The sequence below is a fragment of the Rhinatrema bivittatum genome, chromosome 7 (genome assembly GCF_901001135.1).
Source record: "Rhinatrema bivittatum chromosome 7, aRhiBiv1.1, whole genome shotgun sequence".
NCBI classification, from domain to species: Eukaryota; Metazoa; Chordata; class Amphibia; order Gymnophiona; family Rhinatrematidae; genus Rhinatrema; species Rhinatrema bivittatum.
Window position 1 is genome coordinate 236683541 of NC_042621.1, and position 12962 is coordinate 236696502.

At 40.3% G+C, this 12962-nt stretch overlaps 1 protein-coding gene across 1 annotated transcript in view; it reads right to left on the reverse strand.

Annotated features, from left to right (window-relative positions):
• Positions 1-7048, reverse strand: part of PWWP2B (PWWP domain containing 2B) — a 64936-nt gene extending 57888 nt beyond the window's left edge. The window contains 2 exon segments of the mRNA XM_029609986.1: positions 6206-6554; positions 6891-7048. Of these exon segments, the coding sequence (XP_029465846.1) occupies positions 6206-6345 (140 nt within the window). The 5' untranslated portion in view covers positions 6346-6554; positions 6891-7048.
• Between the last annotated feature and the right edge of the window lie 5914 nt (positions 7049-12962).

Here is a 12962-nt window from a genome sequence, read left to right on the forward strand (position 1 = left end):
TTTATGATAATAGCCTATTTATCACAATGTGCACTATCTTAGCGCTTCGCATAGGTATTATATTTTGCCCTCTTCAACAACTGGTCAGTTACTTCAAAGCAGATTACATTCAGGTGCTGGAGGTATTTATCTGTCCCCAAGTTTTGTATCTGAGGCAATGAAGGGTAAAGTAACTCACAAGGAGTTTAAGCAGGATTTGAATTCTGGCTTCCATGGTTCGCAACCTGCTCCGCCAACCACTACTAGATTACTCCTCTACTCGGTACCAACATATAAATCTCACAATTGTAAAACAATAAAAAAGTCACACCATAACAAAATAATGACATCACAAACACCACACAATACACATTCAGGTACAGCAGATATTGGAATGAGGGAGCACTTTGCAACGTTCTCTCTTTACTGGGGTTACAGAGGGGCAGATGTAATAAAGCTTTGTGTTAAGACTGGGCAATGAAATTCAGCATACAGTTTCTTAATGCATGCGCTAAAAAAATTAACTCTTGATACGGTAAGCAAATAGCATGCTAATTCATTGGGCGTTAAAGAAGCATGTAAACCAGAATTAAAATGTGCGCTCAGCCTTTTGCACAGGACAGCACACATTTTAACTTGGGAGGGGGAAGGAGTTCATGCGTACACAACATAAATCATCAGATTTTATGGGCATAAGTCTTATGCGCACAAAAAATGGATTTGTGTATACAGATATTGAGTTGGGAGAGAGAAAAGCGGAAAGGAGAGCGCAGCAGAAAGCCCTGAGGGAAGGTGCCGGGCTGCAGAATGCTCGGTGGAGATTCCCACCAGCTCCGCTTTGGAAGATTGGGGAGATAGTGCCCTTTTCTCCAGGACACGAGCATTTGATCTTCCGGTACTGCAGACTCTCCCAAGCACCTGCCCGGACAGAAACGAAGGTCCGTCAAGGACACAAGGCAGTCCCGGTTGAGCCACGGTCTACTTTGCGGAGCCCAGAGGGGGCTGGCTCCTTCTTTGACCTCCGGGGACATTTAAAAAATATATTAAGGAGGTGAGGCAGGGAAGATTTATGCGCACAAATCACCTTTTGTACACATAAATCCTGCGTGCAGGGGCCGGCTCCAGAATTCAAGCTTCTGCCTATGGATCAACACAAGCACTGAAAATGCTATGCCACTTCTGACTTGAAGTTACATTTCCAGTGTTAAGAAGAACAATCAATCATTCAGCGAATTCAAGCAAATAAGGGTAAATTATTGATATCATGAATATATTTGTGATCCTCATAATTGATCCATGGACTGCACAAATTCAGTGTGTTATGTCTTTTGCCAATGGTATGTAATTGTAAATCATTGGTCTTACTTGTATTTAAAAAATTTTATTTGCATTAAAAAAGCATACAAATCACATAGGGAGGAATATTGTACCCTTTCTTTTTTTCTTTAAAAATATTTGTCTTTGTATGTATATATAATGAAAAATTACTTATCTGAAGAGAAGTCATGCTGTTCCACAAAATGCTTGCATGAACTTAATGATGCAAGGAGCTGTTGGTGAATCCTGAGACATCAACTCAGCATTTTGAAATGAACCGTTCTGCATCGGGGGTACTGTCAGTTGTTTGGAAGAAGCACACTACATTGTCAAGCTGAAAAGTCCTTTTGTTTGAGTAAACAAATTTTCAAACAGCAGTGGTTTTGTACATTTCTTCATGTCCAATATCCTCCGTGTTCCAGACCCGTGAACATTTTTCAATAACTTATAGAAACTTCCAGAGGGGACTGAACGGGAGCCCCGGACATCTATGTCCGCAGTGTTCTGGCTCCCTCTGCTAGTGGCATAATTAATATATTTGTGATACAAATAATTTACACTTATTGCTTGAATTCACTGAGCGATTGTTCTTGTACTGGATACTTTTTTTTTAACTCACTTTTATGCCTTTTGAAGTTTTCTATGTCCACTTAAGAAAATGAGTTAAACCAGCGCACATCTCTCTATTGTCAGTGTTGGGGGGGGGGGGGGGGGGCGGCGACGAGAGGCAGGAATTAATAGTTAATGCCCTCATTAGCATGGGATGTTCATGAAAGGGTGCTCCACATATTGTTGTTTCAAAAACTCCTTACTGCTTTGGGAATAAAGTTTGTGCACAAAAACTGTGCGTCCGTATGTAGGTTAAACCGTGCGCTCTACTGAGCGCACCTTATTACACTGGCCCCGGAATTTGCAGCCTGTGCTGTAACCCCTTTGCTAAAGTAGTCAGTGCTACACCACCTCTCAAAATTAGCCACTTTCTATTTATCACAGTAAACATGCTAAAGACAAAAAGCAGTGCAGAAAACGAGGTGCAAACTGAACCCAGTTCTTCCAACCCACCAGCAGGTCACTTAACTAGCAAAAAAATATTTTTTGCTGCTTCTGCTCCCCAACTCGATCCCAAACACAGGAAACAGCACAGGCCAGAATGGGCATACAGCAAGAGACTTCTCAAATTGTAGGTTGGGACACCAATAGGGTCACAAAAATCGTCAGCTGGGGGTCACAAGTGCCTCAAATGGAGGCACTCTTCAGGTACCAGAAACAGAAGTATTTGTAATGGGAGGCAGCATAGCATCTGTGAGCCTGCAAGTATTCCCTGGCCCTGCAGCGGTGCCACCCTTGCATGAGTTTCTGAGGTAACAAGAATCCCTGCGTAAGGAGATGCTGGGGCTGCTGCAGGGCCTGTGAGCTTGCACGGACTTACAGGCCTGGAGCTGACCTTCGTTACTAATGCTGGTGCCATTTGCAGATTACCGTCAGCTTTGGAACCATCCATGAAAGGAGGGCAGGGCTAAGTGTGTGCAGGCTAGTGGAGACCTTCACTGATTCTCACACACCACTGACCCTACCCAAGAGAAAAATGTTGCTCCTGCCAGCAGCCTGTCCTCTCTTCCCATCTTTTGTCATCCGCCTTTGGCCTGGGGCCCAAAGGAAAAATGTTGCTGCTGACCCTTATCAGGGAGATTGGAAAAGGGGCTGTCTGAAGGTAAGGATCAGATGCAGAAGGGGTTTCAGGGTTGATCAGCTAGACAGGGATTGACTGGAGTGTGAGAGAGGGGGAAGGAAAGCAGCGTGACTGAGGGATGTGGGGGGTGGTAAGAGGTGATCAACTGGGGAAGATGTGAGAGAAGGGTTTTGAGGGTAGGTAAGGCTGGGAGGTGAGATAGAGGAGATAGAGGAGATGGAGTGGATGAAAGACTGTCAGTTTGGGGTTATAAGAAGGCCTTAGAGGTTGGATGGGATCAAGTGGGAGAAATTAAAAAGGGCTGGGAGAGGGGGATGGACTCAGGAGGCGTGAGGGACTGGAGGGGTCCACTGGAAGGGGTAGGAGACTGATTAAAGAGTAGATATGCTCAACTGTGGAGAGAGAGTGTGGAACGATTGCTGGAGAGGCCCAACATCCCTGATAATTTATTTTGGTCTTCTTCTGGGGTCATGTGAGTTTTCAATTGCTAAAATGGGATCAAACTAGCTAAACGTCTGGGAAGCCCTGGCATTCAGCAAGCACATGTGCCTGGTCACCCAGGCCGCTGCTCTCCACCCCAAGAAACACACATATGCACTTCCTGTTGAGAGGGGAAGCATGAGCTGGTGAGGAGCAGCTGCAATGCTTGCAGCATTTGCTGACTCTATCCCAAGCTGAGGGAAAGAAAAACCTGAAACCAGAGAACATGGTGAAAGAGAAGATCGGGGTGGAGGAGGGCAGGAACAAGTGAGCCAGAAAGGTGGGAGGGAACCCGTCAAGTAAAGGTGGAAGAGGAATCTGAAATTGGAGGGAGTGCAGAGGACAAAAGGAAAAAAGGAGAAGCATTGTGCCTTTGAAAATTGTCCCTATAAATAGCTCATGTAGTTACAAAGCAGGCTGGGTGCTTTTACCGCAAGTCCTTGCAGCCAATTTTCGGAGAAAGTACCTGGCTAATTTCTCAGTGAAAGTTAGACAGCATAAAGTACACTCACTAAAAGAGGTCACATGTGGACTTTGAATAGCCTAGTGGTTAGAGCAGTGGGCTATGAACCAGGAGTCCAGGGTTCTAGTCCTGCTGTATATCCGCATATAAAAATAATAAAGAAAAGAAAAATATTTTGTATGAGCAGCTGAGGAAGGGGGCGGGGCAGAGGGTGTTAAAAAAAAAACAAAAAAAAACCCCACATTTCTGAAAATGTCATGTACATGCACTTTTCCCCAGTCCCCGTTCCTAAACATCTCTTTTTAGGCCAGCTGTAAGTGCTCCACTATGGAAGCACACACATTTTTAGCCAAACCAAGCAAGAGCAATTTTCAGACAGGTAAATGGCTTAAAAAAAAAAAAAAAAAAAGCCTTCTGTATCAGAAGAGAATGTCAAGGTCAGAATTAAAATGAGATCGCTTGGGATTCCAACAGCTAAAGTAAATTCTAATTCCTTCCTCCTACTGTAAAAACAGAGAAGATAATGCCATCTGGTTTGAGAAGGTTTAAGCCCACACAATTGAGAAAACGATTCAATTAGAGTTTGAACTTTGCTGTAAACAAGAAAAAAGTGCAATCTTCAAATTAAGAAATTAAAATGTAAAAAATAATAATACAGTTTGAGGAGCAAACAGGAAGAGCAAATAAAAAAAAAAGAACAGCTGGCAGAATAAAATATTAGAGCAGCAGTAGTAACCAAATCCCTCAGTACATTGATCAGTATTGGCTGATCCTTGGCTCACTTACGTCATTTTTTGGTTAAAGTCCTGTCTTTCATTCCCCCTTTTATTTAGACATGTTTCTTACTTATATTGGGATACTGTTTTGTGATGTGTTCACTTTTTATTATGGTCAAACCCCTCCTTTGTACAATCAGCTCCTAGAGTCCATGCTATATCCACACTTGACACATAGGGGAACTGTTCACGCATGACACACCCGAAAAGGCCCAACACAGCAACATTCCACTTTGTTTGATATACATTATGACAAGAGGAACTACCTAGGAGGAGTTTGGGGGGAAAAATCCTAAGCGCGCTGACTACTCAGCAATTAAATAAAAATCAGATTGAATAGGGAGAAATTCTGACAGTTAATTTTCATTAAGTTAGTTCTCTCATTTGGCTCTGCTATAACCCTACGTTTGACTCAAAAACGTGGCTTTACTGCAATTAGGGACCTTCTTTTTCAGTTTGTATTTTATTTTCCCTGGGAATTTCTCAGTGTTTATTATAACCAAAGGGTAGATAACTAGAGGAAAAAAAAAAAAGACTCCTCTTTGCCCCAATGATTCTATCCTGTGTTTGTTGCTTATAATAAACATGAATAAATTGTGAACAATAAAATAAAAACTGAAAACAAAGGTCCCTAATTGTACTTACTACATTGTCAGTTACTCAGAAAGCCTAACAAACATTTTGAGCAAAAATCTTTAACTTATTTTTTCCCTTGGGCAGTATGGGAGGTCACCATGGATTATGCAGTGATCTGAAAGCAACGACCTAAAAAAAAAAAAAAAAAAGGGGGGGGGGGGGAGAAGAGAACCAAAATTCCAGATTATTCCACAAAATCAATGTTTCTTCTGGAATTTTCAGTGCACCACCACGTGTCCAGTTTTTATAGGGTTCTAAAGCGATACAGTGTAGATCATGTTTTTAACCAGTAGGAGGCAGACTGAACATGTGAAAAATTTAGCCACCTGGCTGGGCATTCTCGCATACTAATAAACTAGCATAGCATCATAATTAATAACTTATCTGCATATGTGCCAAATTCAACACGAACAAAACCGAGGCACATTACAGTATAATTTTAAAAGCAAGTTCAACCACTCAAGATGCTGAAACTGAACTCCCATGCATCCCATGAAAGAAAGAACTAACCGGGTTTTTGCACTATGGCAATGTCCTTCTACGTGCCTATTCCATTAATTGAATTATTAAAAAGTAAACTCAAATAAATCCCTGTCGTGACCTGTGGCCTTTAAATTTGTGTTATCTCCTTAAACAGGCATCCAGGTCAAAAAGTGAATATTCATGAACTATTTTATTCTACCGGGTAAGCACGAAGCCAAGAGATAAAACAAGAAATTCCCCCCCAGCGTGCAGCAGCAACACCACCTCCCGCCCTGGCCTAGTCCCTCCCCCTCCCGGCCTGGCTCCAGCTGCGGGCCCAGCACGGGATAAACTTTTCTCATTAATGTATAGACAGACGGCTCCCTGCGATCTCCCCCTTACTTTTTGCTGCAGTCCAGGAGGACGCCGGTGAAGCTGCGCTCGCCGTAGCTCAAGGTGACCAGCAGCGTGTCGTTCACGACTTGCTCCACCAGCACCGGCACCCAGGAGCCGGCCTGCAGCTCCCTCCCGCCGGCCTCCATGCTTGCCGGAGGTCGGCGCCTGTTTCTCTGGGCGGCTTGCTAGGTCGGCCCGGCCGCTTTACCCCTCCCCCTCTCAGCTCAGCTCTGGACAGTCACACACAGGCGCTGTGATGACGACATCGCCTTCAACTCCCTCTGGGCTGGAAGGACTATGGGTGGGCTGACGTCACAACCCTTAATTGTAAGAGGGTTCCTTCCAAAGCAGAATCCTGGAATAAAGTGAAAAGAAAGGACGGAATTTGAGACCGTGTTAAAGGCATGGGAGTTTATGTGACGCTTTTTTCATTATTAAATTAAAAATCTCTTGGAAACTCTCCCGTTCTAATGCTTTTAAACGTTAACGCCCTCTCCCCCTCCAAAAAAAAAAAAAAAAAAACTACAACAAAAACAACTTAAGGATTGCACCGATCTTTTGTCCAAGTAATTATTAATAAACTCAATTCATAACGCTTATTGGAGAAAAAATGTATCATGTTAACACACCTAAATCAATCGTGTCAGAAACATTATCAGTATATACTATATGGAATGTTCCTACTGCTTACCGTTTCATGCATACTTCGGTGACATATGTCTTTGTGATTTAATCAGCCTTGCCATGCTCCAGAATGTGGCAAGCAGCAATGATGAGAAGACTGCCACAGGAGAAAGGCTTAAAAAGGCACAAGTATCTGCCTTAACTTGGTTCTTAATAGTTGCTAGAGAAGCAATAATATTTTAGAGCTATCCTTCCTGTATTCCCTTACTACAATAATATTATAATAATGTTCAGCACAATTGCAACAAGCTCTTCATTTACGTTTATTTCCTTCTTTTGAATTATTGTGGGGATTTGAACTACATTTTAGTAGAGGGTTTTGGTTTTTTTTTTGATTGGTTTTTTTTTTTTAGAAGAGAAAGAATCGAGTGGCCAAGTCTAAACCAAAATGAAGCCTGGAAGCTGCACATGCCCGACTCATGCCAGAGTAACACCAGTCTGAGAATGATATGTAAACAAAATTATTACAAATTGCAAGATCTTTGGCCGGTCATAGATTGTGAAAAACAAACATAATGGATCTTTGGGGTTTTTTTTTACTTTTAAAAGTTTAGGTGCCAGGTTTACTAAGTCATTTCTCCCATCTCGAGTCTATGAGAAAATCTGATTCTGGCTCTCAATAGCCAACATGACTGTGTGAAATACTATATCTTATGGGTACTTTTATGTTTCCCATCAGCTTCCATCTACCCTACTGTGTACAGTTATTCATACCTTATTTTCATTAGACATGCATTATCCTTTCTGTGCCTAAAAAGTCCCATTATCGTGGACTCCGGAATACACCCAGATAATAGATAAAAATTCAGTCTGGTGTGCAAGAACATTTATTGCTAGCCAATCAGAATACAGTTGGATTGTAGAAATTGATTGTTAGCAGTAAATATAAATAAGTAAATAATAAAAAAAATATATTAACATTTTATTTCTAACTTTAGGAAAGTAATCCTATCTCTAATAATTTCATTTGGCCTAACATTGCAGGCCTGACTTTCTGCTCCATATTGTATTAGAAGTCAGCAGACAATACAGATGCTTGTTGTAGCCGTTACCATAAACAGCTAGTATTTCTGCTTTGAGTAATTAATTATATGTTAAAAAGGAACATAATACGAAATTCATTTTATAAGTACTGTACTATTGAACATAGGCATTATAAATATTACAAGCAGCCTAGAACAGGAAATAGCCTGAATTAGATTATTAGAAAGGAGGGTGCAGGTGGCTCCCTTAGCTCCTTTTCTCCCAGAGAAAATACCCTACCCTTGCAAGCTAGTAACTGCTTCCTATTCCCTTGGAAAGTTACAATTGTACACAATTTTTAACAAAATTCATGCAACATTATTGTCTGCCCCCACCCTCACACTCACTGGAAAAATTGAGTCTTTCTGGACACCCTGCTCATTTCTAGCAAACCTGCATAATAATCCTTGATAGAAACAAAATAGGTCCTGAAGTGATAGGTTTTTTTTAAGGGCACACTCAAAAGTTCAAACTCATCATGCATGAATGGGATGAGCCCAGAGAATGCTCTACAGCTAGGAAGATGATATGAACCTGACCTATATTGAGCTCAGGCAATTAAACTCAATAAAATATCCTGAGTAGGATGATTTCCATGCACTAAGAATTACGGCCTGATTTACTAAACTTTTTCCCCCCTTTGCCATAGAATTGAAGGCGGGGCACAGAAACCTCAGTAAATTGTGTAGAAAAAACATTTATGGCCTAACCCAGAATTTAAGCTAATAGTAGGTTTACAGAAGTGGATGCTTAATGCCAATACAGTATTCAGCCACCTGACAGGTGAAAAGATCAGAAATTTATTATTTAATCATAAACATCTTGAAAATAACCAAATCCTTGTTTAAATGTGCTTCTCTGAAACCAAGACTTTGCATTTCCCAACTCAGCTGTAGACATATTCCTTACAGATGTTTTCCTTTGTCATTTGCTTTATGCAATTAAAAAAGGCCTAATGGGTGAGATTCCAGAATACATTCTCAAGCAAAAGAAACAAACCAGGAAGTAAAAACAATTTGCCTAAGAAAACAAAGGCAGAAAATTGCAAGTTAAAAGTTGGGCTTATCTACAGTTAAGCAGCGAAATTCACATCTGAAGAACTTTTGTTTTAGGTTATTTATAAGCGGATGAATTGGATCGATCTGAGTTTCCTCTGAAAATATTTCCTTAGACAAAAGATGCTGTGCATGGCCTACAGAATATGAACTTGGCATTTACACAGAGTTCATTCATTATATGTAGGAGGTCAATTAAGCAATATGCCATTAGAATATTATATCTAATGTAATCTATACCCCCTGTGCTTTCAGAAAAGGTTTGGGCTATATATTCCATTAGAGGTTAAACATTCAGAATCAGTAGACATGAATGCATGTTCATTAAGTCTGCCTAAGGGAAGATGCAACCATAGTTTTTTCATACCATCTTCCTCAAGAAATTCCAAAATACAAGTTAAAATTGGGTTAATGTTAATTAATTTAAATGAATCAGCTAGAAGGAATGTATCTGTTTTTCCAAGTGGTTGTTGCAATAACCAGTTTTCTGGAAAAAAAACCAAACAACAACTGCTGACATATGGGGCTAAAGTTATTATAAAAATTGAAAAACAAATAGAAAGCAAGTCACATTAATTTCCAGAGAGAGAGAGAGAGAGAGTCGGTGCGCAATAGAACTGCAGGTATTCAAACCTATTACATAATATTACGTAACTTCCGTAGATCATTTAAAATTTTGATCACGATTTCATTTAGATTTATTGTGGGAGACACAGAAATCGTAAATAGAAATTAACATCCCACTACAGCAATTTCTGCAACTACAATTTGCCTTCAAGATACAGCTACCCCCTCCCCCCCAATATATCTGTACATAAATTCACTAAGTGGAGAACCTGAACTCAAGTTAAGTTAAACCGAGTAGTATAAGTCTTTACTGAACCTGAAAAGAACACGAGGTTCATATTTAATGTACTGGAATGTCTAAGCCTTTTGTGTTAAAAATGCCTTGAACCGTTTTAAAATACTCAAAGCTGATCTCTCTCTTTACTGAGTTTACAGCACTGCTGCTCTTGCTTACGCGAATACTTCTTTCGGCTTCGCTATTCCGGAGTATATTTTTAGGATTAAAACTAAAAGAAAGGTTGCATATTCACTGACGCTCACCCCCTTGCAGTTTGGCTGGTGAATGCGTATCTACTGTAAACAGGAGAGAGGTGAAGAAGCCAGAGCCCTAGCAAGCCCAGAACTGACGTCTAACAGGAAGCAATGGTTGGAGCACGAGCTGGAAAATAAGAGAAAAAAAAACACGAGAGAGAGAGAGAGAGAGAGAGAGAAAGAGAAATAAGTCCATGGCTCACATTACCTGAGCAATCTCGATCTTCAGCCCTGAACAATTAAATGTTTGACAATATGAAAGGGTTACTATGTGGCATTCAGTTTTCAGACCACAACGCGCTCTAGTGGTCAGACGTGAAGTCAAGATTTCAAATTACCTTCTGAAAGGTTTTACTCTGGGACATAACATAATCATCTCGGTTTGGGCCTTATGTGTTTTAAAGGTAGATAGTTAAAATTAAAGCATGAAGTATCATAGTTTAAGCAAGAGCTACCGGTAAGTACAGTAGGATCCATATTGTCTCTGTGAAGTGTTACTTGGTGTGGGAAAGGATTTGTTTTTTACTAGTAGTGACAACTGTTAACATCTTTACCTATCTTTCACATAAGCAGAATTATAATGCCTAGCCCATACTTCTGAAATAATTTAAAGCATCACTGTTACAGCTTTGTTATTAAAAAGTAAGGCAGAAAGAGTTCCCCATGAGAATGTTTTAATGTTGTAAACTGGTTGGGCATAGATTATGATATGGCGACGGATAAATAAAAATGATGATGATGATGATGAAGATAGAAACATAGAAATGACGGCAGAAGAAGACCAAACGTCCCATCCAGTCTGCCCAGCAAGCTTTCACACTTGTTTTTTTTCTCATACTTATCTGTTACTCTTGGCCCTTAGTAACCTTTTGGTTCTATTTCCCTTCCACGCCCGCCATTAATGTAGAGAGCAGTGCTGGAACTGCATCTAAGTATGTAGCTTAATTGGTTAGTGGTAGTAACTGCCGTAATAAGCAAGCTACTCCCACGCTTATTTGTTTACCCAGCCTGTGTAATTCAGTCCTTGTTGGTATCTGAATATAAATCCACTTTTCTTCATCCCCCCTGCCGTTGAAGCAGTGAACTACGCTGCATATGTATTTCAAGTATCAGGCTTAATTGATTCGGGGTAGTAACCGTCGTAACAAGCAAGCTACACCCATGCTTATTTGTTTACCCAGACTATGTAATTCAGTCCTTGTTGGTTTTTGTCTGAATATAAATAATCTTTTTTTCATTCTAGGAAATAATTTATTTTTGCATACTTTCAATCCGCCTAGTTCTGCACAAAATATGTAGGATGGGGAAATGCAACCCAATTTTAAATAACACCTTTTATGCAAATGGATATCCAAAACTTTATGATTATTCTTCCAGATAAATTATTATTGCAAACATAGCCATGATGTGGAACAAAATCTATCTGCATTTCACCCAGGTGTATGCATGTGGAGGGGCCAGGATAAGCTAACAAAGCTCTTAAAAAGAAAATCAATTTTTAATATTAGGGACAAGTCATGGAGTACTTCTCTTTCTGATCAGAAGGGTTCTGATTGTATATTTCAAGATGAAAAAAAAAAAACAGCCAGGGTTGAATTCATGACCATTGGTGCTACTGTTCACAGGTTTCAACCTTTTTGTATCTGTTACCATGTGTCCTATATAAGGGTGCATATTTTTCTGTGTAATTACAGTTAGGCATGAGGAAGACAATTTGGGTGATATGATACAGACCTTCATATACTTGAAAGGTTTTAATGATCCATGTCATCAACAAACCTTTCCATTGGAACAGTTTAGTAGAACTAGAGGTCACGATCTGAAACTCCAGGAAGGAAGACTTAGAACCAGTGTCAGGAAATATTTCTTCATTGAGAGGGTGTTGGATGCCTGGAATGCCCTTCTGGAGGAAGTGGTGAAGACTAAAACTGTGGATTCCTAAAGGCTAGAGGATGGGAATAAATAAAAAAGCTAAACCAGCACGGAGCGGCAGTTAATACCCTTAAGAGAAACATGGGGGTAACCTGCACGGAGCGGCAGTTACTACCTTGGGAAGCTTGCTGGGCAGACTAGATGGACCATTTGGTCTTTTTCTGCCGTCATTACTGTGTTACCATGTTAATACCTAGGGAGGTGACAAAACTTTTTTCAGATATATTAAAGAAAAGAGGAAGGCCCAAAGTAATATAATGGAATTGAAAGGTGACAAAAAGCAATGTGTGGAGAAAGACGAATAAATAGCAGAAATACTAAATATTTCAGATCGGTGTTCACTAAAGAAGTCCCTGGAGAAGGATAATTATTGGTTGACAAGACCATGGATGTGAATGAGGTTAATGGAACCTCATTTACAGAAGAAAATATTTTTGAGGAGCTAGGAAAACTGAAAGTGGACAAAGCCTTGGGGCCGGATGAAGTACATCCCAGTATACTAAAGGAGATCAAAGACATGCTGGTGGGTCCAGTGAAAGACCTGTTCAATAGATCCTTGGAAACAGGAGTGGTGCAACAGGACTGGAGAAGAGTGGTTATGGTCCCTCTTCATAAAACGCTATGCACAATTCATAAACTAATCAATGATGAAAATGCTGACTGGCTAAACACCGCACTGTGATTACATGTCCCCCAGAGAAATCTCAGATCAGCCAATAAAGCTCTACTAACCATACCCTCGGTCAAAACAGCAAAACTGACCCAAGTTAGAGAGAGAGCACTATCCTTAGCGGGTCCAATATTATGGAATACAGTGCCACTCGAAATAAGATTGATGAAAGATTTAAAACTCTTCAAAAAAGTTTGAAAACTTGGCTCTTCAAAAAAGCTTTTCACAATGAGGTCAATGAGTAAGAACACCTACTCACAGCTGAAAGTCACCTAAAAGCGTAATTGCTTTCTTTACTATT